The sequence below is a fragment of the Pogoniulus pusillus genome, chromosome 11 (assembly GCF_015220805.1).
Source record: "Pogoniulus pusillus isolate bPogPus1 chromosome 11, bPogPus1.pri, whole genome shotgun sequence".
In the NCBI taxonomy this organism is placed as follows: domain Eukaryota; kingdom Metazoa; phylum Chordata; class Aves; order Piciformes; family Lybiidae; genus Pogoniulus; species Pogoniulus pusillus.
Window position 1 is genome coordinate 12,892,495 of NC_087274.1, and position 26,995 is coordinate 12,919,489.

General features: G+C 59.9%; 1 protein-coding gene across 1 annotated transcript; it reads right to left on the reverse strand.

Annotated features, from left to right (window-relative positions):
* Positions 1-427: 427 nt before the first annotated feature.
* USP43 (ubiquitin specific peptidase 43) lies at positions 428-26,103 on the reverse strand. Its single transcript, XM_064151833.1, has 17 exons — positions 25,821-26,103; positions 21,129-21,419; positions 17,704-18,488; positions 14,930-15,070; positions 11,815-11,915; positions 9,992-10,084; positions 9,481-9,616; positions 9,279-9,402; positions 8,664-8,826; positions 8,445-8,556; positions 7,299-7,405; positions 6,767-6,844; positions 6,189-6,318; positions 5,688-6,036; positions 4,650-4,781; positions 3,011-3,139; positions 428-2,922 (listed from the first exon to the last, which is right to left on the reverse strand). The coding sequence occupies exons 1-17, from the start codon at positions 26,101-26,103 to the stop codon at positions 2,258-2,260; spliced, it is 3,819 nt and encodes a 1,272-aa protein (XP_064007903.1). The 3' UTR covers positions 428-2,257.
* Positions 26,104-26,995: the final 892 nt, after the last annotated feature.

A 26,995-nucleotide genomic window follows, 5' to 3' on the forward strand; every position in this document is an offset into this window, starting at 1 on the left:
TAGAGCCAGGACTCCAGGTGTGCCCTTACTTGGTCAGAGCAGATGCGGAGAACCTCTCTTGACCTGCTGGCCACGCTCCTCTTCATGCACTCCAGGACACCGTCGGCGTTCTTGGCCCCAAGGGCACACTGCTGGCTCATGGGGAGCTTGTCCAGCAGCACTCCCAGGTCCTTCTCTGCAGAGCTGCTCCCCAGCAGGTCCCCCCTCCCCTGTGCTGCTGCAGGAGGTTGTTCCTCCCCAGGTGCAGGACCCTAAACTCGCCCTTGTTAACTTCGTGAGGTTGTCTGTGCCCATGCCTCGCTGACTGGCAGCACAGCCTGACGGGTGCCAGCCACTCACTCCTCCCAGGGTGCTACTGTCAGCAAACCAGGGGAAGGTCCTTTCTGCCCCTTCAGCCGGGTGACTGACGGAGATGCTGACCAAAGGCTCCTTCTGGTGTCTTTAATAGAAACCGCCGGCGGTGGGGCCGCAGCCCCGCGTACAAAAGCTGGCTGGAGAATCGCCTGTTGCATAGACCTGGTGCGGGGGCCCTGCCCGCCCCCAGACAGGCGCCTTTTAGAAAACAAAAAGCGCCTGCAGCGTGAAGCTCTCCTGGGATCAATAAATACTCTGCTGACAAGGGGCTGGAGGAGACCCCCTGCCCACTCACCCACCCCAGGAAGGGGCACGGGGCGTGAGTGGGTGATGCTCCTCAAGCCAGTAAGTCCCTGGGCTGGGATGTCCCTGGATATAGAGACACCAGTTCAGGATGCCCCTGGGCTGGGATGTCCCTGCTTTGAGACACCTCTTCAGGATTAATCCCAGTTTGAGATGTCCCTGGGCTGGGATGTCCCTGCTTTGAGAGCCACCTCTTCAGGATTAATCCCAGTTTGGGATGTCCCTGGGATGGGATGTCCCTGCTTTGAGACACCTCTTCAGGATTAATCCCAGTTTGAGATGTCCCTGGGCTGGGATGTCCCTGCTTTGAGACACCTCTTCAGGATTAATCCCAGTTTGGGATGTCCCTGGGATGGGATGTCCCTGCTTTGAGACACCTCTTCAGGATTAATCCCAGTTTGGGATGCCCTGGGTTGGGATGTCCCTGCTTTGAGAGCCACCTCTTCAGGATTAATCCCAGTTTGAGATGTCCCTGGGATGGGATGTCCCTGCTTTGAGACACCTCTTCAGGATTAATCCCAGTTTGAGATGTCCCTGGGCTGGGATGTCCCTGCTTTGAGAGCCACCTCTTCAGGATTAATCCCAGTTTGGGATGTCCCTGGGCTGGGATGTCCCTGCTTTGAGAGCCACCTCTTCAGGATTAATCCCAGTTTGAGATGTCCCTGGGCTGGGATGTCCCTGCTTTGAGAGCCACCTCTTCAGGATTAATCCCAGTTTGGGATGCCCTGGGATGGGATGTCCCTGCTTTGAGACACCTCTTCAGGATTAATCCCAGTTTGAGATGCCCCTGGGTTGGGATGCCTTGATTTAGGTGTCTCTGATTAGAGATGGTCCCAGTTTGGGAGCCCCTGGCTTGAGAGCCTCCAATTTGGGATGACACAGCTTTGGGATATGTGAAGACCCCCAGTTTGGGAGCCCTTGGGTCCAGATGCCACCCATGTCCCAGGTTGGGATGTTCCTGTTTCAGGATGACCCTGCTTTGGGATGTCCATAGTTATGATCCCATGGTTCAGGAGCCCTTGGGTTGAGACATCCCCAGTTAGGGATAAGCCTGAGTTTGAGAGCACCTGGTTCAGGATGGCCCCATTTCAGAAGCCTCTGGTTAGAGATGGTCCCAGTTCAGAAGCCCCTAGTTCAAGAACCCTGGTTCAGGATGGCTCCAGATTTTAAGCTCCCAGGTCAGGAGCCACCAATTTGGGAGCCCCCAGTTCAGCATGCCCTGGTTTCAGGAGCCTCTGGTTAGGGATGGCCCCAGTTTTGGAGCCCCTGGTTCAGGAGCCACTAATCCAAGATGGTCCAAGTTCAGGAGATCCTGATTAGGGATGGTCCCAGTTCAGGAACCCCTGGTTCAAAAACATCTGGTTTGGGATAGCTCCACTTTAGGAACACCCAGTTTGGGAGCCACCAATTGAGAAGTGCCCAGTTCAGGATGATCCCAGTTTAGGAGCCCCCATTCCAGGAGCCCCTGTTTTGGGATGGCTCCAGTTTGGAAGCCCCCCCAGTTCAGAAGCCCTCAGTTTGGAAACCTCCCATTCAGGATGGTCCCAGCCTGGGCTCCCCCAGTTTGGGCTGTCACAAATGGTGATGCCCCAGTCATGGCTCAGAAGCTGGACTCGGGCACAGGTAGGGGGCACAGCGAGCTCAGGGGCTGCCGTCCCCTCTGCAGTGTGGCACCGGGGGGGCCCTGGGCAGGCAGCAAGGGGGTGCCCCCTGCGCCCCGACCCAGCGATGCTGATCGCCGCAGAACCCCCTTGGGGCGTGGGGGCAAACTGGCCGAGCTCTGTGACCTCGCCATTGCCACTGGCTGGGGGGACAGCTGAACTGGGGGGACGCTCACAGGGGCACTCGTGTCCCCCTCTGCCCGCAGCACCCTGGGGCTGCTCTGGCTTTTGGGGGGCAGCCGCAGGGATCCCTCGGCACCGGCGCTGGCAGCTCGACGCAGTGTGGGCACACGCAAGGGCTGTCGGGCAGCTCGGGCGGTGCCCAGGCCCTGCTTTGGGGGGTCGCTTGGCACAGGGCTGGAGGTCAGAGGGGTGTCGGGGCCACTGTCCCCCCCCGAGGCGAGCGGCAGCAGGGCACGGCGGGTGCAGCGGGGTCTGCGCCCCGACTCCAGGTACGTGACCAGCTCCCCCGGCCGCGCCCGCTCCCTGCCCGAGAAGGACCAGCGCGGGGGCCCGGCCCGGGGCGGGCTGCGGGACGGGGACAGCTTGACACTGAGGCTGCGACCCTGCACACCCCGCACCAGCGGCCTGGCCTCGAAGCCACCTGCAACGAAGAGAGACAATCAGAGGAAGGGCGCGGGGTGGGTGCCACCCTGAGTGCTGGATAGGGGCGGGGGGCAGCTCAGCATCACCTTTCTCCAGGGTGGCATCGGGGGTGCCAGGCGGGGACAGCTGGGTGGCCGAGGGAGACGAGGCCGTGGCGCGGGTGCTGTTGCCCAGGCGAGCCAGCCAGTGGCGAGACAGCGAGGAGGTGGCCGAGCCTGTGGGAGTGGGACCAGGAAGCTGGGCTGGCAGCAGGGCCAAGGGTCCCGTTGTGCCCACAGCCCAGGGTGGGCAGCACTGGGAGCACAGGGCAGTGAGCAGCTGCGTGGGCACGGGAAATGTGTATGTGCCGTGTGGTGGCAGCTATGTGCACGTCTGTGTGTGCTTCTCATGGTTCATGGCATAGGCATGGCACATGGGGACACGGTTTAGTGCCCACGGCGGTCTCAGGTTGATGATTGGACTCACTTGTCTTGGAGGGCTTTCCCAGCCCAAGCAATTCCATGCTCCATGTCCCAGCTGTCCTACCTGGTGGCACACACATGTGCTCGCACATGCCCTCAGCTGGGCTGTGCCAGGCACGTGTGGGATGCTGTATGGACACAACGTGTGCCACTCTGCATGGCATGTGCATGTGTGCTTGGCCAGGCTCTGTGAGTGTGCATCTGCAAACCGCCCCTGCACACACGCAGACACATCCACGGGCATGCCTGTGTGCTGCGTGTGCGCATGCAGGCCTGCAGGGGTGTGGCACACGTGTGTGTGTGCATGCACAGCCCTGCCTGCCACACTGCCCATGCACACGCGTGCACACATGTCCATGTTGCATGTTTGTGCTGTCCGTGTGGCTGCTGAACTGTCCACACCTGTGCGTGTGTCCACATGTGCATGCCTGCCACATGTGTGCTGTCCACAGGTCTGCTTGCTGTGCTGCCCACACGTGTGTGCACACATGCTCATGTGCATGTGTGTGAGGTCTGTGTGTGCATCCCTGCCTGCTGTACTGTCCATACACATGTGCATGCATGCCCATGCCCCTCTGTGCCTGCACAGACCCTCCACGGCTGTGCTCTGTGTGTACGTGCAGCCCTCCCTGCCGTGCTGCCCGTGCACAGGTGTGCACACCTGTCCGTGTGCGTTCTGCACCTGCGTATGTGGCTGCCACACCGCCCACCCATGGGTGTGCACACGTGTCCATGCCTCCTGTCTGTGCATGCAGCTGTGCTGTGCCCACTTGTGTGCCTGCTGACCTGCCCCTGCACAAGAGTGCACACACTTCCATGTGTATTCACATGCATGCAGCTGTGCTGTGCCCATCTATGTGCCTGCTGAGCTGGTCAGGCACAAGTGCACACATGTGTCCACGCTCATGCGTGCTGTGTACTTGCATGCCTGCCCTACCATCCCTGTGTGCTGTGCCATGTATGCTGTGCCCATTCTGCCTGCCACCCCATGCACACACATCCCTACACATGTGTGCCCAGCCCTGCATGCCTTGTGTGTCCACCCCTGCCCGCCCTACCCTCCAAACACGTGCCCCGGTGTCCATGTGTGCACTCTGCATGCACCCCTGCCTGCCCCACATGTGCCGTGTGCATGCCCACCTGCAGGCGAGCCCCTGCGCACACCCATCAGTGCCCTGTGTGCCCAGCCCTGCGGCGTGTGCTGTGTGTGCGGGGACGTGCCAGGCGTGGTGCCCGCGGGGTGCAGGGAGGTTTGGGGGCTCACCCCTGCCGGCGTGGCGGCGCTGGTAGAAGAGGATGTAGGCGCTGCGGGTGCTCACCTCCGACTCCCGCACCCCCTCCACGCGGCTGTCGTCGTAGCTGTACCAGCGCCCATCCAGGGCGTTGCAGCAGTAGGCTGGGGGGTGCACGGGGTTGGGGAGGGGGACATGAAGGGGTGAGGGGGGACACACATGAGCCCCACAGCACACTGACACCTGGAGGTGCATGATGTTGCTGAAGGAGGCATGCCCCACCGCCATGTAGCAGACATCCTGAGGTGTGCCCCAGCTCCATGCTGCTCCCTGAGCAGAGCCCAGAGGTTCCCACACTGTGCCCCACAGCATACCCCCTTCAGCCCCCCCCCAGCCTTATGTTGTACCCCGAAGCACAACCACTGCAGTGTCCCCCAAACCCCACCACACCATGCCATTGCAGTGCCCCCCACCAAGCCCCATACCTTGGCTGACGGCCATCATCTGCAGCAACCCCCCAACCTCCCACTGTGCCCCCCAACACACTCTGAAGTGCCCTCCCAAACCCAACACCATGCCCCGCAGCACACTCCTCCAGTGCTCTCTCAAACCCCACTCCTTGCCTGCAGTCTCACACTTGTCCCCTAGTTCATCTTGTCCCATGCCACAACCCTTCAGTGACCCCCACCAGCCCCACATCTCGTCCCATGCCACAACCCTTCAGTGACCCCACATCTCGTCCCATGCCACAACTCTTCAGTGACCCCCACCAGCCCCACATCTCGTCCCATGCCACAACCCTTCAGTGACCCCCACCAGCCCCACATCTCGTCCCATACCACAACCCTTCAGTGACCCCACATCTCGTCCCATGCCACAACTCTTCAGTGACCCCCACCAGCCCCACATCTCGTCCCATGCCACAACCCTTCAGTGACCCCCACCAGCCCCACATCTCGCCCCATGCCACAACCCTTCAGCGACCTCCTGAACCCGCCACACCCACTTGCACGCCCTGTGCCGTGCCCCCCCGCTTCACGCTGTGCCCCGCAAGCCTTGCTCCCCCTCACCCGTGTAGTGCCCGCCCTGCATGCTGCCATGGTGGTTGCAGACGGCGTACAGGTCGTAGAGGTAGTCTCGGGGGCAGCTCGGGGGCAGGCAGAGCGAAGGCTGCCAGGATGCCCAGCGCCCCACCAGCTGCCCCCCGGCCTGGCCGCGCTGTGCCACATGCGGGGCCATGTCCAGCCCCCGCAGGGGGAACCTCACCAGCGTGGTGAGTTTGTGCCGGTGCTCAGCCACCTGCCGGAAGCGCTTCAGGTGGATGATGAGGATGTCGGGCAGCGTCCAGAGGCTCAGCTTCACCGTGCCCTGCTGGGGCACCTTGCAGTGCGGGCAGCGCCAGGCGTCGTCCGGGGCCAGCTGGGAACATCACATGCCACGGCCACCTCCCTCCCCATCGCCTCCCCGCACCCCTCCAAAGCCACCGCAGACACCAAGCCCCAGGCAAGGCTCACCCTGGCTGGCGGTTCTCTGCTGGGTGCAGGGTGCCCACTGCCCGGGGTGCCCCTTACCTGCTCCTCCTTGGTGTAGAGCTGGAAGCACTCGTCCAGCGTGCAGCTGGGCTGCTGGCGGTGCGCTTGCTGCTGCAGCCGAACGCTCTCCGCGTCCTCCACCGCCTCCTCCTGGATGCTGCCAAAAAGGCTGCGTGGAGTGGGGGGACAGAACCACAGAAGCGGTGAGGCTGGGAGAGACCTCTGAGACCATGAAGCTCACCAGGTCGCCCAGAGCTCACAACCCCACCGCTAAACTACATCTACAGGGCTTTGAGAGCCCTCCAAGGATGGGGACTCCACCACCTCCCTGGGCAGCCTGAGCCAGCACCTGAGAACTTCCCTTGGTGGGAAGGAATTGTTCCTGATATCCAACCTGAACTTCCCTTGAGGCCACTTGAGGCCATTTCCTCTGGTGCCGACCCCCACCTGGCTTCAGTCTCCTTTGAACTAGTTGCAGAGGGCCATGAGGTCTCCCCTCAGCCTTATTTTCTCCAGGCTGAACAGCCCCAGCTGCTCCTCACAGGACTTGTGTTCAAGTGGCACCATGGAGGGTCGAGGAGGGTGCCCCCAGCCACCTCTGGGTGCATGGCACTCACCGCTCTTTGGTGTTCAGGTCCCATTCTGCCATCAGCTTCACGTGGGGAGGGCCACCTGACCCGCTCAGCTGCAGGGCTCTGGGGGGTGAGGATGAGGTGAGATGTGCCCCAAAGCTCCCTGTCCCTGTGGGACAATCTCCTGACCTGCACACAGTGGCAGGCAGGGGTGGACACCACCTCCCTATCATCCACAGTGGGGCCATGGGGCTGGGGACCCAGGGAGTGGTGGCCACCCATGGCTACATTGGCCAGCCACAGGGACAGCTTTTTGGCCACCCATGGCACCCATGAAGCTACCCACAGGACACCGTGACCATCCATGTGGCCATCACAGGAACACCTTTTTGGCTACTCACGGCACCCACACAACCAGACACAGCATGGCCACTCACAGGGACACTGTGGCTATCCATAGTGACACCACTGACCACGACTCAGATGGACACTGTGACCACCCATGGTGACACCACCAGCCGCCTCCAAGGAAGCAGGGGAGAGGCTGGGGATAATTCTGCCACTGCAGTGCCCTTACCTGTCGATGGCAGGGTGGCAGAGGGGATGGGGGTCCTGTGGGGACAGGTAGGTGCAGGGCTCCATGCCCTCAGCCAGGCGGATGCGGAAGAGGGGGACACCCATGCCCTGCGAGGGGACAGGGGCTGTGGAGCTGGCTGTGGGGCAGAGTCCTCCCTGCCCTCCAGCAGCACCCACACTTTGTGACACAGGACAACAAAAGCCTCCACATCAGATTCCTTTAGTCCCAGTGGCCAGGCTGACAGGGGACAGCTAAGGACAGGGACATGGGGCTGGGAGGTAACATCCCACTGGCTGTGGTACGGCATAGGAGCATCTCAGGGACATCAGTGGCCATAGAGTGGTGGCACCTGGGTGCTGGGGAGGGTGGCTGGGCAGAGGAGTCTGTGCTGTGGGAGCTGTGGCCACCCATGGTGATGCTATGGTCACTCACGGGGACACCATGAGCCATCGGTAGTGACAACATGACCAGCCACAGGCACACCACAGCCACTCAAGGGGACACTGGCCACACACTCTGACACCACAGGTGGCAGTGTAGGCATGACCACTCTCAGGGTCAGAAGGCCACTCATGGTCATCAGCCACCAGTGCCAACAACACAACCACCTCCAGGGCCACCACAACCGGCCATGGCGATACTGCTGGCCACCCATGGTGACTTGTTGCCAAGCACAGCTCCACCATGGTCACCCATGGTGCCAGCACAACCAGTGCTGGTACCACCTTGGCACAGCCACCCATAGAGACACCATAGCCACCCATAGATCCACCACAGCCACCTACACAGATGCCAAGTCCACAGTTCTACTATAGCCACCCACGGAGACATCACCAGGTGCACTATGGTCATCCAGAGACACCACAGACACCCACAGCTCCACCATGGCCCTCCATGAAGACACTATGGTGGCACACAGCTCTACCACAGCCACCCAGGGAGACCTCACAGACAGTGATGGTGCCACCATGGCCATCCACAGAGACACCATAGGCACACAGAGCTCCACCACAGACAGTGATGGTGCCACCAGGGCTACCCATGGAGCCACCATGACCACTCTTGGCTCTGTCGCCTCACAGCTGCAGTGCCAGCAGCCCTGACCTGTCCCCAAGGAGATGACACTGGTGTCCCTCCCCAGCTCACCTGTGCCCACACCTCTGCCCGCAGCAGGACCCGCAGCTGGCCCAGGATGCTCTGCTGCAGCTGCTCCCAGGAGGTGCCCCGCTCCTCCCGCAGCACGAGTGGTGGCCCAAACCTGGGGACAGCAGAGGACAGCGGGCTGAAGGGGGACACCCTGTGCCCCATCCCGCCAGGGGGATGGCCAGCAAGGAGGGCAAGGCTCGGGCATGGCTCAGGCAGTACCTGGCGAGGCGGTGCCCATCGCTCACCGCATTGCAGAGCAGCAGCAGGACGCGTCCAGAGGCTCCGCGGTGCAGGCAGTCGGAGGAGCGGGCAGCAGAGGGCAGTGGGCGCTGGGCCTCGGGCTGGGCTGCCCCAGGTGAGGCAGGCAGGCTGCGGGGGCACCCTGGGCAGGGCAGGGCAGGGTGAGCCTTGGGCCCTGCTCTGCTCGTGGGGTCGTCAAGGGGGTGCCATTAATTAGTGTGTGGGCTCCAACATGGGGACTTCCCACCTGGCCTGCTGCTGAGGACTGCCTGTATTCCCCTGCCTGCAGCCACCAATCACAGCCCAGAGGACAGGGCCTCTGCCAATCACAGCAGGGCACACCTGCCCCCAACCAATCACCGCAGAGCACACCTGTCTCACACCAAACACACCAGGAATACCAAGACTCTCACCAATCACAGCAGGGCACACCTGACTCCAACCAATCACAGCACACCCTCTCACCCACCAACCACAAGGGGAGCCACCACGTCCCACAAATCCCAGCATCACTCCCACCACCCCTGGCCTCTCCCAGCCAATCCAGGCTGTGCAGGCCCTGGCTGCCAGCCAGTGGGGAGGGGGTTGTGGTACCTGGGTGGCGGGCAGGGGGCGGCTGGAAGGCGTAGAGGGGAGCACCCTCCCCAGCAGCACCCAGCTCCTCCGAGTCACCCAGGGAGCGCAGGAAGCCCTGCGGGGACACCTCGGCCAGGATCACCTGTAGGACAGCACTTGGCACCTCAGTGGCCCTCAGGGGGTCCTGTCCCTTCCCCGTGCCCCCCATCCCCCCCATTACCTGCTCTGGTGGGATGTGTCCCTCCCGGGCCACCATCTCCCGCAGCTGGGCCACGGTGCCCAGGAGGGGCACAGCCAGTCCCACCCGCAGGAACCGCCGGCGCTCGCACTGCAGCACCAGGATGACATTGAGAGCCCTGGGCACAGCGGGGAGGGGACACAGACACCTCTCAGTGCCAACTGAGACCACAGTTGCACGCAGGGTCCAGCATGGACTGGAGTGACAACCACCCTTGGGACACTGCTCCTGCTGTGGTGGCCATCACCCATCTCACTGAAGCCACCAGCCATTCCTGTGAAGCCATCACCCAGCCCTAGGGAAGCCTTCATCCTGCCCAACAAAGCTATCACCCTGCCCAACAAAGCCATTGCCTGTCCCACTGTGGCCACCACCCATCCCAGCACAGCCACCACCTCCCCCACTAGTTCTTCACCCTAAAATATGCAAATTACTCTCATTAGAGCCCAAAGCCCATTGGTTGGTGGTGGTGGCCCCTCGGGGCTGGGCTCACCTGGTCTGGCGCAAGGGGATGGGAAGGGAGATGCACAGGAAAGGGTCAAAGGTGTTGCTCTGCTTCAGGCAGTGAGGGCAGGTGAGGGAGGACCTGTGAAACATGACCACAGTGTGTCATCAGCATGGGGATGGCAACTCCAAGGTACCCACTATGGCCTGCAAGGCTCTGCCACCAGTACTGGGTACTATGAAGATGATCAGAGAGCTGGGAGACCTCTTCAGTGACAACAGGCTGGGGGAGTTGGGCTTGCTCAGCCTGGAGAAAAGAAGGCTTCAGAGAGACCTTCTGGTGGCCTTTCACTATTTGTCAGATACCCACAAGAAAGCTGGAGAGGGACTGTTTGGGAGGGCCTGTGGTGGCAGGATGAGAGGCAATGGTTTGAAATTGGAGCAGGGCAGAGTTAGGTTGGGCACCAGGAGGAAGTTCTGCACAGCGAGGATGGTAGAACACTGGAACGGTTTGTTCAGGGGTGTAGTTGAGGCCCCACCCCTGGAGACATGCAAGATCAGACTTGGTGTGGCCCTGGGCAGCCTGCTCTAGTTGGAGGTGTCCCTGATGACTGAAGAGGGGTTGGACAAGATGACCCTTGAGTGTCCCTTCCAACCCAATGCAATCTGTGGTTCTAGCCCACAGGAATGGTCCCAGCATCATACAAAGTTTGCCTGACCTCATGCCAGAATGAGGCACCACAGCCTGTGCCCAATGGTCTGTTCACTCTGAAGCCTAATAAGGGCACCTGCAGTGGTGCTAGAGGAGCCAGAGTGAAATCCAGAGCTGGAGGATGGGGAGCTTCCAGATGGAGAGTGGTCAGGCACTGGAACAGGCTGCCCAGGGAGGTGGTGGAGTCACTGTCCCCAGAGGAGTTCAAGGAACATGGCACCTGGCACACAGTTCGGTGGCCACAGTGGGGTCAGTGATCTTGGGCTTTTCTAAACCAAACACTTCTCTGATTCTGTCATTCTCATGGCCCCCAAATTCTGCTCCCCCATCCCAAGGGCTCACAGACTCCAAGGTGGCTTTTGGCTCTTGGAGACTTCGGGGTGACCCCAGCTCATCCGTCTGGAACAAAGCCACCAAGGGAGGAGCAGGTCCACTCACCAGTGGGGAGACTTCCTCATCTCCGCAGCACCTCGTTGGAGGTGCCCCACCAAAGCCTGGCTTCAATGAACCTTTTTGTGCCAGCAGCCACCTCCCCTCCCCTCTCTTCTTCATTCCCTATTTGTTCTTTCATTCCCCCTCCTTTTTATTCCACGTGAGTTAAAATGAAAGAAAGAACAAATCCAGCTCGATTCCCTGTCACCTGTCACCTTCAGAGCCACCAAACTCCCCAGGAAGCAGCCATGCAATTAATAAACCCTGGGAGCAGAAACAGTGATCATGAACTGGACTTCTTTTCATCCAGGGCAAGGATTAATGCAGGGAGGAGAAGGACTTGAGATGCCAGATGTGCCCCCTCACACCTGCAGTGCCACGGCACAAGGATGGGGTGGCCAGATGCTGGCCCACCCACACATCCCACGAGTCTCAGCCAGGCATACGTGAGGACATCCCCATGCTGGCAGCTCTGGGACAGGCTGGGGACAGCCCCAAGGTGAGAACCACAGAATGGGTTGGGTTGGAAAGGACCTTTAAGTATAGATGGGTGGGTGAGTGCGTGGATGGAAGGATGAGAGGATGGATGGATGGGTAGATGGATGGGTGGAAGCTGCCAGACTCCTGCAGGGCTGAGCACACCTGGCTCCTCTGTTTCCCAGGTTCACAGACCCCAGCTACCTGCCAGTGAAGCCTCAGCCAGGCAGGATCTGTCCTTCCCCACTCACCTGTACTGTGCCTGGAAGTGGCTCTGCACAAAGCTCTGCCCACGGGGATGCCTGGTGGCTGGAGATGAGCTGCTGGCACCACTGTTCCCATCCTCAACAGGCTGTGAGGACAAGAGACAAGGAGGTCAGTAAGGTGCTGGAGTGCCCCCGGATCCAGAGTGGTTTAGGATGTGTCCCGGGGATCCACACGCAGCTTCAGTGTTCCTGCAGCACAAGCATCACAGAATCCCAGACTGGTTTGGGTGGGAAGGGACCTTCAAAGCCCACCCAGTCCAAACCCCTGCAGTCAGCAGACATCTCCCACAGCATTGGCACCTCCAGCAGGAATAAAAACAACTGAGGTGGGCTTGGGAGGGAGAATCCCAGGCCCCTGGGCACACTCTGCAAAGGCACCCATGGGTGCTGGGAGCAGCTGTGCTGTGGGACCTGGGGTGGGTGAGGTGGTGGGATGCTGTCCAGGCATCCCTGTAGACCTGGGGTGGGTGAGGTGGTGGGATGCTGTCCAGGCATCCCTGTCCGTGCATCTGAGCCAGAACTAGAGAGCTAAACTCAGCCCCAGCTGGCACGATGCCCTCCCACGGGTTGTGCCAGTAGAAGGCTGCCAAGCCACCCAGACAAACAGCCCCACTGCTGCAGGGTGTTTCCACAGTGCCTTTACCAGCAGCAAGCCCAGGCACAACACCTGGCATTGCACCCAGCACACTTAACCCAGGTACAGCATCCTGGCACAGCACCCTAAGCCCAAGAAAGACACCCAGCACCCTGACCCAGGACTCCAGACCTGTGCTTTCAGGGGCTGCATCCATCACAGGTATGGGCACAGTGTCATGCCCCAGCATCCTCCAAGCTGGCAGCACTTGCTCTGCAGCAAGCCCATCCCCATGCCACCCTGTCACCTACTTCAGCCCAGGACAGTGAGGTGAGCAGGGCCTGATCCAGCAGCTCCCAGCACCCTGAGCCACTGCAGCCAGAGGAGCTCCCTAGCTGGGTGCCCACATCTGTTCCCCCACTGCCAGGTGCTGTGGATGTTAGCACTGGGTGCAGGAGATGAGACATGCTCTGCACCCAGAGGAGCACAAGAAGCAAGTCCTGCTCTGCTCCAGAGGGAACAGGACCGTGGGGTGTATCCACCTCACGCAACCAAAGCTGCCTGGTCAGGAGACACTTCCCTGCCTGCACCCTGCCAGCTGCCCTGGGAACTCCAGGGACCCCTCACCCCCACAGGCAGGGGGCAGGAGCCACTGCCTTCACCCCTACTTCAGACACACAGACCTTGAAGATGCTGCAGAAAGGAGCCTCAGTAGCTTGGGCAAGGATTGGGCTGTTTTGGGGTAAGATGAGGAGGTTTTGGAGTCATGCTGAGTAAGACTGCAGATCATTGAACTACATGGCCAGGAGGAGGATTTTCCTTGTGCCATCTGCTGGTACCAGGTCCTGCTGAGCCTGACGTGTCCTTGCTGTCTGCCCAGGGCTGCAGTCCATCTGGCATGGCACAGAGGGGACCTGGACTGTGTCTATGCCCTACACTGCCCACCAAAATCCTCCCCAAATCCTCTTTCTCCTGGCAGCCAAACGTTGCCTCTCCCCTGAGTGGCCCCAGAGACCTCTGGGTGTCATGGCAGACACCTCAAAGCCACTATCAAACAGCCAGGGGGACATTTCCATCCCTCCAACCTACCCAGCTGGTCCATGCCCTGGACCACTGACATCCTCATCTTCTGCTTTCCACCAGGTGAGCTCAGTACCTGCATAAACCCTCCCCCCTCAGCCCATGCTACCCAACATTAGGGTGGGCATGTGTGTGCCCAGCTTCATCCAGACATTCTGAAGCCATTTATCCATGGGACACCTCCTCCCTAGGGACATGGACATGTGGAGGCCACTTGGGTGGCACCACCCAGAAGGGGCTGAGACAAGGATGAGAAGGTGGGAGAGGTTAAGCCCAAACAAGGATGCTGGGCTACGTGTTGGCACCTCATGTCTCACAAGCAGGGTGAGCTGCCCACTGCCAGGGTCTACAGACCCCTGGGAAAAGTGGCCAGGGCTGAGGACAGCTCAGCTCAGTGCAGGGGTGGCTGCAGACCCCCAGTCATGCCCTAGCCAGGGGCTTTAGAGATGGGCATCATGACCAAGCCCACCCGGGAGGGATGGAGCTGTGCCCATGCCAGGCTAAAGGCTGCCTGCAAGGTCCCAAATCTGCACCCCTTGGCCACAGCCACAGTGTCCCAAGATCATAGAATGGTGAGGACTGGAAGGGACCTCTGGAGATCATTGAGCCCAACCCCCCTTGCCAGAGCAGCATCACCCAGGGCAGGTCATACAGGAACACATCCAGATTGGACTTGAATGTCTCCAGACAAAGAGACTCCACAACCTCTCTGGGCAGCCTGCTCCAGGCCTCCAGCACCCTCACAACAGAGAAGTTTCTCCTTCTGTTCAAATGGAACCTCCTGGATTCCAGTCTGTGCCCACTGCTCCTTGTCCTGGCACTGGGTACCACTGTCAAGAGTCTGGCCCCAGCCTCTTGCCCCCTACATGTCCTTTAGCTCTTGCTGAGCATTGCTCAGATCCCCTCCGGGGCTGCTCTTCTGCAGGCTCTCAGCCCCAAGGCTCTCACAGCCTCAGAAGACAGGGACAATGAGGACAAAGCTGATCCCAGGACCTCTGTGCCTAAGGTGGGCATCACCCCCAAAGCAGGGGCAGCACCTGGCTGCACAAACCCAGCTGCTGCAACAGGCAGCAGCAAGCAGGGCCAGGGCGATGCCATGGGCACAGATGGGTGGAGAATTACTCACTCCAGCAGCAAAGCCCCAGCACTGTAATTACAGCAGGCTTAGCTCAGCTGCAGGCAGGCAGGTGGTGGAGGTCCTCCTGAGCAAGCAACCCCAAGAACCAGGGTGCCCACTCGAACCGGATGGGCTCCTGCTGCCACCCTAATCACCCTGCCCAGCCCTTCAGCACCCAGCCCCTGCCAGCCTTCCCCCCCCACCACCTTCCCATCCCAGGGTGCGAGGACAGTCCCAGCCCTTCCTCTCCCGGGACATCCTCACTTCCTGGGTCCCGCACACCTCTCCCCGAGCCAGGCTGTGTGGCCACCCCATCGAGGGTCACCCACCTCCTCGGGGCCACGGGTCTGCGGGGCAGGGGAAGCAGTGCCCAGGTCCTCGTGCATGCGGTCCAGCAGCCAGAGCAGGAACTCGAGGGCATCGTGCTGCGCGTTGCCGCGGAACTGCGCGCTGTGCTTGGAGACGATGTTCTGCAAGAGACGGGTGCCAGGCTGCTGAGCCTGCGGGCACGCTGCTCGCCCACCTCTCAAACCCGTCCTGCCCCTGCCGGGACGCTGCCCTCCCCCCGGGGACAGCGGGGACACCGGCACAGCCGGCAGCTCCGCGGCACACCGCGTGGCTGCCCCTGCTTTACGGTCACAGAATCACCGAACGTCAGGGGCTGGAAGGGACCTCGAGAGATCATCCAGTGCAACCCCTCTGCCACAGCAGCATCACCGCGGCAGGTCACGATGGATTGCATCCAGGCAGGTCTTAAACATCTCCAGAGAGGGAGACTCCACAACCCCCCTGGGCAGCCTGTTCCACTACTCTGTCATCCTCACAGGGGAAAAAAAAATCCTCCTCAGCTTCCACAAATTGTCCCTTGTCCTGTCAGGATGATGCCAAGATGATGCCAGTAACTAACCACAGCTCTGCCCCAGGCCCTGCCTGTATGCACCACCCCACCACCAGCAGCCAGCCCAGTGCCTCCCATGCCTCAGCTTCCCCAGACAGGGGAGAGCCTTGAGCAAATCTCCTGCATCCCAAAGCTGGGGATGCTCAGCACACCAAAGCCTGGCCCTCAGCACCCTCTGACTGAAGTCAGGCCACGGAGGAGGATCAGAGATGTCTCTAATGGAGCCACGTGCCAGGGGGGTTCCTAGCAGCCCCTGCCTCCTGAGGGCAGTGTCGTGGAGGGGGTGCTGCCAGTCGCTCTGCCTCTCTACCCAAAGCCCTGCCAACTCCTGGAACCAAGGTTCCAGTGGTACTACATGCCTGGGTTTTAGGTGGCCCCAGGGGGTCAGCCAGGGGTATGTGCCACCAGCAGATGATGCCAGGGTGCCATCAGCCCGGAAGAGCTGTGTAAGCAGCACCCAGCTTAGCAGCATGAGCCAGGATGCATCTCTGACCCCCAAAAAGCAGCTGTGTGGGTCTGGGAATCCTGCTCCCTGCAGCAAGCCCCAGGAGGAGCCTCAGGAAGCAGCCAAAAGTCAGAACTGGGGGTCCCCAAGTTCTCTTCTCTGAGCCTGGACCAGGGGTGGCTGTTCAGAGTCAGGAAAGGACAGTTTGAGGAGCTCAGTCTCAAACCAGCACCAGAAGGGAGGAGAAACCACAGCTGCCCATGGGGATGTCCCAGCACACCAAGACTTGCCGGGACAGGGATCAGACCTCCAGCCTCACTGAGAGCTACCCGGAAGCAGGACCCCTCTGATTACCCACCCTGCTGGTCCCATCGCCCCCAGACCCACTCGCAGCAGTACCAGCATCCCAGTACCAACATCCCAGTACAGGCAGAGGGAGCAAGGCCACCGTGGATGGGCATCAAGGGAAAGGAGTCGCAGACTCGGCTCGGATTTAGAAACCTTCTTTAGGCAGAGTTAAAAACCGCAGATGGAGTGGAACCCCCTGGCAGAGGCAGATGCCCACCCAGCAGGAGGGAATTCCAAGCAGAGATGGAAGCCCTGGGGTTAGTTTTGCCCTGTGCCCAAGCACCGTGTGCGTTTGGGAGCAGAGGGCACAGAAACTCTGCCCAGCACAAGAGCTGGGGCTACTGCCGCAAGGAGATTAAAGGCACTGAACTTCCACAGTGGCACACATCACCCCCTGGCAGTGCCCGTGGGGTGTGGCACCCTCCAGGCAGGGAAGGAAGGCAAAGAGGTCCCCTGGGGAACAGAGAGGGTGCAGAGCAGGGAGTGCCCGTGCTCATGCCAGCTCCTGAGCCAGGACGGGGCTTGGCAGCTCCCCCATGCACTTTGCAAAGTTCAGCTGCAGCAGGTCCCTGCTGGGATGTCACTCACAGGCACGCCCCCCCCGAGCATGGTGAGCTGCAGTGCCAGGCCGAAAGCACCGCCCTGTGCCAAACACCCTGACCCACACTGACATACGCCTGGCAGGGATGTGGCACGCAGACGGGGGCATCAGGTCACCAACTTGGGCTCCTAAGACACCATCCTGCCCTACCCCACCATTACAGCCCGCATGGGCTCCGTGGGGTGGCCTGGGGGCTGGGAGCTCACCAGAGGTGCTTAGAGCTTGGGTGACAGCAGCCCAGACAAGAGAGGGTGACAGCAGCAGAGCTGGGGGCACAGCGGGGCTCTGGGCACAGCAGGGCATCTGGCAGGGCAGGGCAAGATGCATGGGGACAATGTGGGCACGGGGTCCTGACTGGGTGCTGGGGATGGGAGATACTGGTGGGTCCTGTGAGCCGGGGAAGGCAGTGAGTGCTGGGAGCTGAGAGGGGTGCTGATGGGTGCTGATGGATGTCAGCGGGTGCTGGGTGCTCAGAGCGGTGCTGATGGGTGCTGATGGATGTCAGCGGGTGCTGGGTGCTCAGAGCGGTGCTGATGGGTGCTGATGGATGTCAGCGGGTGCTGGGTGCTCAGAGCGGTGCTGATGGGTGCTGATGGATGTCAGCGGGTGCTGGGTGCTCAGAGCGGTGCTGATGGGTGCTGAGAGCGGCACCGATAGCTACTGGGTGCTTGGAGGGGTCTGACAGGCGCTGGGGGTGCCGTGAACGGGGATGCCAGTGGGTGCTGAGGGGCAGAGCGTGTCGGCGGGTGCCGGTGCGGCCGCGGGGATGCGCAGGGAGAGCAGGGCGGGGGCCGGCGGTGCCGCTCCGTACCTTGAACTCGGCGGAGAGCTGCGGGGTGTAGTCGCGGGTCCAGAGCGCTCGGACCAGGGCCGCCAGCCGGTGGGTGACCTCGGCACGGCCCGCCGGGGCCCGGTAGCGGCCCAGCGCCAGCACCTCCGCCAGCGGGGCCGTGTTGCTCAGGCACTGCACCACGGCGTTCATGAAGCAGGTGTTGCCGTGGTTCCGCAGCCCCTGCGCGCCCGGTGGCCGCTCCCCCCGCACCCCGCTCCCGTTCCCCGTCACCACCGCTCCCTCTCCGGGCTGCTGCTGCTGCTGACGCCGCCGCCGCCGCCTTTCCCCGCCGGGGCCGTTCTCCCCTCGGAAGCCCCCTTCGTCGTCCTCCGGCGCGGCTCGGTGCCTGCCGCGGCCCCCGGCCAGGCGCGCCCAGGTGCGGAGCAGCCTCCCGGCCAGGCTGCCCAGGGAGCGCAGTGGCCCCCGCCGCCGCCTGCCGCCGCCGCCGCCGCTCCGCCGCCGCCCCGGCCCCCCTCCCGCTGCCGCCGCCGTGCTCATGGCCCCGGGCGGCCGCCGCCCTGCCCCGGCCCCACCGGCTCCGCCGCGCCGCGCATGGCTCCGGGGCGGGCGCTGGCCGGGCTGCTCCCCCCCCACCCCCCGCCGCCGGTGCCGGTGCCGGTGCGGGGGCCGGAGGGGCCGGGAGGGAGGTTTTGTGCGAGGCCGGCTCCGGCTCCTCCCCCGGCCGGGCTGGCTCCAGGAGAAGCGAGCGGGAGGAGGAGGAGCGGGGGGGGGGGGAACGGAGAGCTGCTGGCACCGAGCCCCGGCTGCCCCCGGCGTCACCTCAGGGCTTTCCCGGGAGTCCCAGCCATGCCCCACACCAGCACCAGCATCACCTCCTTGCCCCCAGCATCACTCTGGGGCACCACAGCCTGCTGCCCCCAGATTGACCCCAGGGTTTCCTGGGAGTCCCGAGCATGTCCCCTCCAGCATCACCCCAGCTGCCCCAACAGCACCCTGTGAGGTGCCCCAGTCCTGCCACCCTTAGTGCTTTTATCTGGGACAGTGGGACAGTGGTCAGCTTCATGCCCACCACGCTGAGTCTTGGGGATCTAAGACTCAGTGCCATGGCACCACTCTGGCACAAGGACAAGCCTCTTCTGCAGCAAGTCCCATTCCAGCCAGCTGCACCCTGCGGACAGGCTGTTGCTTCTAACTCAACCCCCTCAACACAGCCTGACCATGAGAGTCTGTGATCTGTTTGCCTCTGCCACCAAGCCTATGTGCCCACGAGCTGCAGCACATCTCTGGCAGCTTCTGTCCTCAGCAAGGGGCTGGGGAGGAACGGAGCAGGCAGGAGGTCTCTCTGCCAATCAGGGGTGCACTAAGTGAGAGTAGCCTCATCAGGCTCACACAGAGCTCCCTGAAGAGCTGCTGCTGCTGAGCCGGGGAGGGGGTCCCTGGAGGGCTGAGCTGAGGGTGCTGCAGGATGTTTTCCATCCCTGCAGGTCTTGGCAGCATGTTCTCGGGTCCCAGGGAAGGGACTGTTGTGCCAGGCACCTCCCCTTCACCTTCCCTGCTCCCCAAAAGCACCCCAGGCATGGGAATGTGACCTAAGCCCTGCCCTGGGCACAGCTGGTGGTGATGTGGGTGACAAAATGATGGAGGAAGGGCCAGGAGGTCTGTCACTGAGTGTGAGTTCAGGCAAGGTGGTGGCAGGGAGACAGTGACATCCCCAGGGTATGTCAGGCTGTCAGCTGTCAGCTGCTGGGCACAGAGGAGGGCAGAGAGGCAGTGGGCAGAGGGCTGTGAGCTGCTGCCAAGGTCAGATGTAAGCTCAGGCACGATCCATCACAGCCTGGCAATGCCAAGCAGATGGAGGGGGATCAGCTGCCTGCTTATGCATCCCCTGGGGACAAATGGCTGTACCACAGGCAGCCCTAGGCTGGGGGGCTGCTTCTCCGGATAGGAGAAAGGAATGAGCCCAGCTGAAGTTTTCCTCTCCACCTCAGCCAGTTCTGCTGGGTATGGCATGCCCCATGAAAGCCTGGAGTTGGTAGGGACACCTCTGCTCCCTGACAGGTCTCCTGGGAAAGCAGCCCCCTTCTCAGAGGTCCAGATCTCTATCCCTGGGACCAGCCTGAGCACTTCTGTCACCTCTCAGTGAGATGAGAATGAAATGGGAGCAGCCCTGCCTGATGGGACAGATACTCTCCTGTGACCTGGGAGACTGGTTCCTTGGCTCAGCAGCACCCAGATTGGGCAGGCTGGTGGGATGTGATGTGGTGGCTTTGTGCAGGGTGTGGCTCTGGAGAAATCAACTCGAGAGGTGCTAGCTGGCTGGTGCCAGCCTGGCCAAGGAGTGCTGTGAGCACTGCAGGAGGGTCTCGCTGTCTTGGGCAGTCAGGGAATGGCATCAAAGCTGAGCCAAGTCTCCATCTACAGACACCTCCTGCTCAGAGGTCTGCCTCTCAGGCTGGCTCTGCAGCCACAGCTAAAGCTCATTTCTCTGCATCCTCCTGGCCAGAGCTTCGTGAAATCCATCTTTATAAAGCCAATATAGAAAATGCTCCTTTTTGGAAAGGCATCCTTAAAATTCACTTTCTTTCTCCTACACAAAGGTCATAAAGCAGATTCATAAAGCAGAATCCTGGCACCCTCAGCAGCTTCCCCAGCTCTGTCCTGCTGTGAACCCTTATGAGGTGGGGGCTGGATTCCACCAGAGCATTTGTGTGAGGCCACAGAGATCTTTTCTCTCTGAATTATTGAACAAGGGCAGGTTGTGCTCCACGCAGTGTGGGAAGAATGAAGTTTATCAAATCTCTCTGGCTGCTGAAAACCAAAGTTCTTGTTTCTCTCTGCTAGGTTTTGGCTGGACACTCCAGCCTGCTGGCAGCATCTCAGCCCAGCCAACCCAGCAGTGAGAGAGGGAACCCGAGCAGGGCTTTGTGCTGATGTAAGTGGGAGCAGAAATCCAAAGCAACTTAGTAATGAAAACAAGGAAAAAACTAAAGGAAAAGAAAGGGGAGGTGGAAAATCAGAGAGGCAGGAGCCAAACTGAGAGATTCAGATCAGAAATGGAGGGCTAGTTAGAAGTGTGTGGACAGAAAGTGAGACCTGATGAACACATATGAGGGAACTAGTCTGAAATGTCAGAGTGAAACAACATCCAGCCCAAAAAACCCAAACCTGCCAGAATTATAAAGTATTAGATAAGGAAAGTAGCTCTCCTGAGGACCCTGGCAAGCTGCGACAGAGTGCAGCAACTAACAGCCCTGAGAGCAGTGAAATGACCCCGAGAACCTCCCTGATTGCTGGCTGCAGTGCTGGCACAGGGAATGACAACAGCACGTGTTGGCCAGGGACTTCAAACTGCGCTGGCACTTGTACTGAGCAGCATCTTTCCAAGCCCCGGGGCGTGGGCAGAGCCCGCCCGGCTCCCGGAGCAGCCGGCAGCGCTGCCTTGCCGACAGGTAGCACCGGTTTATGCCGCGGCAGAGCAGCTGGCACGCTGGAGCGAGCTCCAGGAACGCTTGCGATGCTGCTCTTCCTCTTTACGACCCCGGGTTTGCCGCCTTCCCTCCTCTTCGGCTGCTTCCGAGCACGGCGCTGAATCAAACGTTCATCGGCGCCGCAGCAGGGCGGCAGCGCTGGGGTGCGCCAGCACTTGCGCTCCAAACCCGCCTGCTTTGGAGGCTTCTGCCTGCCTTCAGCTCCTGCCTCCTCAAGCTGCTGGCTTCTGGTTACCAGGCTTACAACTGCGGGGGAATTTGGGGTGGAGGAAATGCACTTTGCAGCCCAGAAAGCAACCGTATCCTGGGCTGCCTCGAAAGCAGTGGGACCAGCAGGAGGAGGGAGGTGATGCTGCTCCTGTGCTCTGCTCTAGTGGGAATCTTACCTGGAGCACTGCCTCCAGTTCTGGTGCCCCCAATACAAGGTCATGGGAGTGTTGGAACGGATGCAGAGGAGGCCATGAAGATGATCAGAGGAAGAAAAACCTCTCCTGTGGGGACAGGCTGAGAGAGTTGGGGCTGTTCATCCTGGAAGAGAGAAGGCTCCAGGGAGACCTTAGAGCAGCCTTCCAGTACCCAGTGGGCTACAGGAGAGCAGTGACAGGACAAGGGGCAATGGCTTTGAGCTGGAAGGGGGGAGATTGAGACTGGAGCTGAGGAAGAAATTCTTTAGAGTGAGGGTGGGGAGTCAGTGGAGCAGATTGCCCAGGGAGATATTGGATGCCCTTCCCTGTGTGTTCAAGGCCTTGAGCAATCTGGGCTACTGGGAGGCATCCCTGCCCATAGCAGGTAGGTTGGAAGTGGATTATCTTTAAAGTCTCTTTCAACTCAGACCATTCTATGAAATGTCAGACTGAGTCATACCAAATCCCAGAGTGCGAGTGCCAGCTTGGAAGGGACCCAAGGACCATCTGGTCCAACCTTTCTAGGTGATGGTGCAGCTGAAATGAGCTGGCCCAGCAGCAGCCTGTCAAGCTGAGTTAAACTGTCCAGTGTAGAGGAATCCACCACTTCCCTCCCCTGGGAGATGATTCCAGTGTCTGACTGAACAGAAAGAGAGGTGGGGAAGGGCTTGCTCACTATTATGGAAAATTCCTTGTTATGGTATGAGCTGCCCTGGTGCCCTGCACACCAGACAGCTGAGGGCATGTGAAAACAAGGCCAGCTGATGTTTGGTTAGGGTGACAGGGTGAGAGGACAGTGTGAGGAACTGGCTGGGCAGGAGCCTCTGCGCCAGGGAACACTTGGATATTAGGATGAGCAGATGAAAAGACTCCTGAATAGAGCACAGCTGAACTGATTCAGGCCCTGCAGAAATCCATTTCCCTGCTGCCAAATCACAATAAGAATGACAAAAAAGGGAAATCTTCCTACATGCTTGCTGGGCTTGGCCACAGGACAATGTTGTCTTTGTCTAAGCCTCTCCTGCTCTCTTGGCACAGGCTGGGAACATCTGTGCAGCAGAGTGGAAATGTGTTTTCAACAGCCCCTGCCCACTGCTGGGGCTCACACCCTGTGGGCACGTAGGGGCAAGGTGGGTCTGGGAGAACCAACGAGGTCAAGCTGCTGCCTGTACCACTCCCAGTACCTCATCTCATCTCCCTGCCTATACCTCCCTGCTCACCTCCCTGCCTATAATCTTGCCTCTCTCTCTCTGCCTGTACCCCTGCCCACCTCCCTGCCTGTACCTCTGCCCCTTTCCCTGCCTGTTCCACCACCCATCTCCCTGCCTATACCCCTGCCCAAGCACTGACAGGTCATGGTGGCATTGTTCCCAGGGGGACAGCTGCAGAGTCACCAGGACCCACCCCCCCAACGGGGTGCCACCCAATTAGCTGGCTGAGGGCAGGAGAAAGCTGCTCACCACATCTGAACTAGAGATGCCACCTCCACTCAGTGCCCCCATTAAAGCTGCATGGGGGCTGCCTGCCTTTGGAACACCCTTGAGGAGGGCCAGCAGCAAGGCAGGTGAGTGCTGCTCTTCCTCACAGCCTGCCGATGAAGAGTGAGGAGCAAGCTCTGCTGGTTCTGCAGATGAGAGGCCATCAGGTAACCCTGAGCTGCAGGCCTCTCTGCACTCTCTGTGCAGCAGTTTTGCCCTGCTGCTAATGCCCATGCATGAGCCCTGGCTGCCTCCAGGCTGTTTTCACCCTCTGAACACAGCTGATGTGATCTCTGCAGCAGGTACTGAAACCGGGGGTGGGAAGAGAGAGCCGAGCCCCAAAAACCCAGTGGTGAGCAGGGTTCTCCCAGCCCTGCACGGGCTTGTGCTTTGGAAACCACCCACGGCTCTCACAGCCAGGCTGAGCGAGCTCAGAAGGCTCAGGTGGGAGGCAGCTTTGCACCTTGGGTATCAGAGCTACGTGCATGGAACTCCAAGCTTGCTCTTCCAGGAGCTCATCTTTTCCTGGGGACTGGGCAAGTCCTTGTTTGGTGCTGGGAGGCAGGATCCCTCTGCTCACCTCACAGAACCCCAGAATCCCACTGTGGGGCTTGGAGGGGACCTCTGGGGATCATCTAGTCCAACACCCCTGGCTAAAGCAGGGTCACCCAGAGCAGGCTGGCCAAGACCATATCCAAGCCTCTCACCTCTCTAGCAGGCACTTGGATCTGAGGGACGGGGAAGACCAGGTACCACCAGCAGCAAAACCATGGAATTCCTGCGTGGGGCGGGTTGGAAAGGACCTTTAAAGCTCACCCAGTCCAACCTCCTCCAGTCAGCAAGGACATCAGCAGCTACAGCAGGCTGCTCACAGCCCCAAACGACCTGCCCTGCAATGGTGCCAGCCATGGGGCAGCTCCCACCTCTCTGGGCAACATGGGCCAGGCTCTCACCACCCTCAGGGGCAAACTTTTCTCTCTTCTCTCCATTCTGAATCTCCCTCCTTTAGTTTCAAACCATCCCCCTTTGTCCTGGTCCAACAGGCACTGATCAAAAGTCACAGAGTCATAGAATCATTTAGGCTGGAAAAGAGCCCAAGTCAGCTGCTAAGCCATGCCCTCAGTACCATGCCTACATGTCTTTTAAATATGCCCAGGGGTGATGATTCAATCTCTTCCCTGGGCTGACCAATCCAACTTCCAGTGATCCACTTTGTGCCCATTGCCCCTTGTCCTGGCACTGGGCACCACTGACAAGAGCCTGGCCCCATTCTCTTGCCCCCCACCCTTGAGCTCTTGCTGAGCATTGCTCAGATCCCCTTTGAGGCTGCTCTTCTCCAGGCTCAACAGCACCAGGGCTCTCAGGCTTTACTCCTCACAGAGATGCTCCAGGTCCCTTCAGCATCTTTGTAGCTGAAGCAGCAGGATGCTCTCCAGTAGTTCCTTGTCTCTGTTGATCTGGGGAGCCAAGAAATGGAGGTATTCAAGGCCAGGCTGGATGAGGCCTTGAGTGACCTGTTCTAGTGAGAGATGTCCCTGCCTATGGTGAGGGGTTGGAACTGGATGAGCTTTGAGGTCCTTTCTGACCTAAACCATTCTATGATTCTATAACTGGACCCAGCACTTCAGATGTGGCCTCTCTATGGCAGAGTAGTGAGGAAAGTGACTCTCCCTTGACCTGAAGGCCACACTCTTCTTCATGGCCCCTAGTAGACCATTGGCTTTCTTGCCCACTGGGGCACATTGCTGGCTCACAGGGAACTTGTCCCCCAGCATTCCCAAGTCCTTCCCTGCAGAGCTGCTTCCCAGCAGGTGCCCCCTCACCTGTACTGCTGCAGGAGGTTGTTCTTCCCCAGAGGCAGGACCCTACACTAGCCCTGGCTGATCTCCACAAGGCTTACTGCAGCTGCCCTGTGCTTTAAGGTGCTAACACCTCAGATACAGATGATCCTGTCTGTGTTTGGGATCTCCACCCCGAGCCGGGCTGCTCCTCACCACTGATGGCAGTATCATGAATGCATTTGTGCTGCAGCACACCAGGAGCCTGCAGCTGGGCAGCTGTGTGCCTGCAGCTTGTGTTTGCCGAACAGGAGCTGACTGCTGGTGGCAGAGCAGCACAGGTTGCTCCTGGTGACTGCTGCTGGGCGTTGTTCATGTAGGTCACATCCATTTGTAGAGCTGCAGGGGCTCCCCGGGGAGCGCGGCTGTGATGCTGAGGAGCATCAGCGTCTTAGTGCCTGGCGGGGATGTGCAGAGAGGGGCAGGGCTGTGCTGGAGGTGGGAGGGGAACCAGAGCTGCCAAGCTGCCACGGAGCTGAGCACTGCTTGGGAAGCTGATGAGACTGAGAGAGCCTGGCTCAGCCATGGGACTCAGCCTTTCGTGGAGTCATGGAATTGCTGGAAAAGAGCTTAGAGATGATCCAGCCAAACCATTCTCTGACTGTACCAAGACTGATGCTAAACCATGCCCCTCAGCACCACATCTCTGCTCCTCTGAAACACCTCCAGGGATGGGCATTCAACCACCTCCTTGGGCAGCCTGTGCCAGTCCTGAGAACCCTTTCAGAGAAGAAGTTTCTTCTAATGTCCAACCTAAACCTCCCCTGGTGCTACCTGAGGCCATTTCTTCCTGTCCTGTTGCTTGCTCCTTGAGAGTCCAATCCCCACCTGGCTCCAACCTCCTTTTAGAGAGTTGTAGAGAGCAGTGAGGTCTCCCCTCAGCCTCCTCCAGACTAAACAACCCCATTTTTTTCAGCTGATCCCCACCAAGCTTGTTCTTTGGACCCTTCACCAGCTTCTTTGCCCTTCTCTGGCCATATTGCAGCACTTCAACGTCCATCTTGAAGCAAGGGCCCCAAAATGAAACACACTCCTCAAGGTGTGGCCTCATCAGAGCTAAGCACAGAGGGACAATCACTTTCTTGATCCTGCTGGTCACATAATTCCTGATGCAGGCCTTCTTGGCCACGTGGGCACATGCTGGCTCGTCTTCAGGTGGCTGTCGACCAACACCCTCAGGTCTTTCTCTGCTGGGCAGCTTTCCAGCCATTCTTCCCCAAGACTGGAAAGTGGCATGGGGTTCCACGTGCACCAGCAGCCTGAAAGGTCACACAGCTACCTGCAGTCACCTCCTGCGTGTTCACCACCTACACAGCACCTGGGGCAGGGCCCCAAATCATCTACCCTAGAGTAGCCTGGATGTGATGGCAGAGCAAGGTGCAGTGGGGTGGGGATCTAACAGAGCAGGTCGTGCTGTGGGACAGAGGAGATGCTGTGCTGCTGCTGTGTGCCCATCACCACCCTAGGCAGTGATCTGCATCAGCTGCATATGTTGGCACAGGCCAGTGTCCATGCTTAAAATATGGGCTGATTCAATCAAGTGATGCTGCTCACACTGAAAGGAGCCTGGAGAAGAGAGAGCTCTACAGAGTCCTTCCAGCAGCCTTCCAGTACTTAAGGGGGCCTACAGAACAGATGGGGAGGGAGCCTTTGTCAGGAAGTGCAGTGATAGGAGTAAGGTAATGGTTGAAACTGAAGGAGGGAAGATTTAGATGAGATTCTAGGAGAAAAAAAATCTTCATTGTGAGGGTGGTGAGACATTGGCACAAGTTGCCAGTGGTGGTGGATGCCTCATTCCTGTTCAAGGTTAAGTTGAAAGGGGCTCTGAGCAATCTGATCTAACTGAAGAGGTCTCTGCTTACTGCCAGAGAGTTGGGATTGGGTGATCTGGAAGGTCCCTTCCAACCCAAATCATTCTATGGTTCTATGATCTCAGGTGTCAAACCTGGAAGGTAACAAAGGCCTGAGCCCCCTGGCTGGCTGGCACACACTTAGCATGCCAAACCCTGCCCCCCAGAGTCAGTGGATGACTGTGGGCAGGTAACAGCATCACAGGATGTTAGGGGTTGGAAGGGACCCCCAGAGATCATCGAGTCCAACCC

Bases quoted from the DNA above. Each gene is read 5' to 3' on its own strand.
- USP43 (XM_064151833.1), bottom strand. From the start codon at position 26,103: ATGGCTGGAAAGCTGCCCAGCAGAGAAAGACCTGAGGGTGTTGGTCGA. The intron at 15,071-17,703 runs GTACGGAGCGGC...CGTCTCTTGCAG, and splicing joins AGCTCTCCGCCGAGTTCAAG to AACATCGTCTCCAAGCACAG. The intron at 6,319-6,766 runs GTGAGTGCCATG...CACTCCACGCAG, and splicing joins GACCTGAACACCAAAGAGCG to CCTTTTTGGCAGCATCCAGG.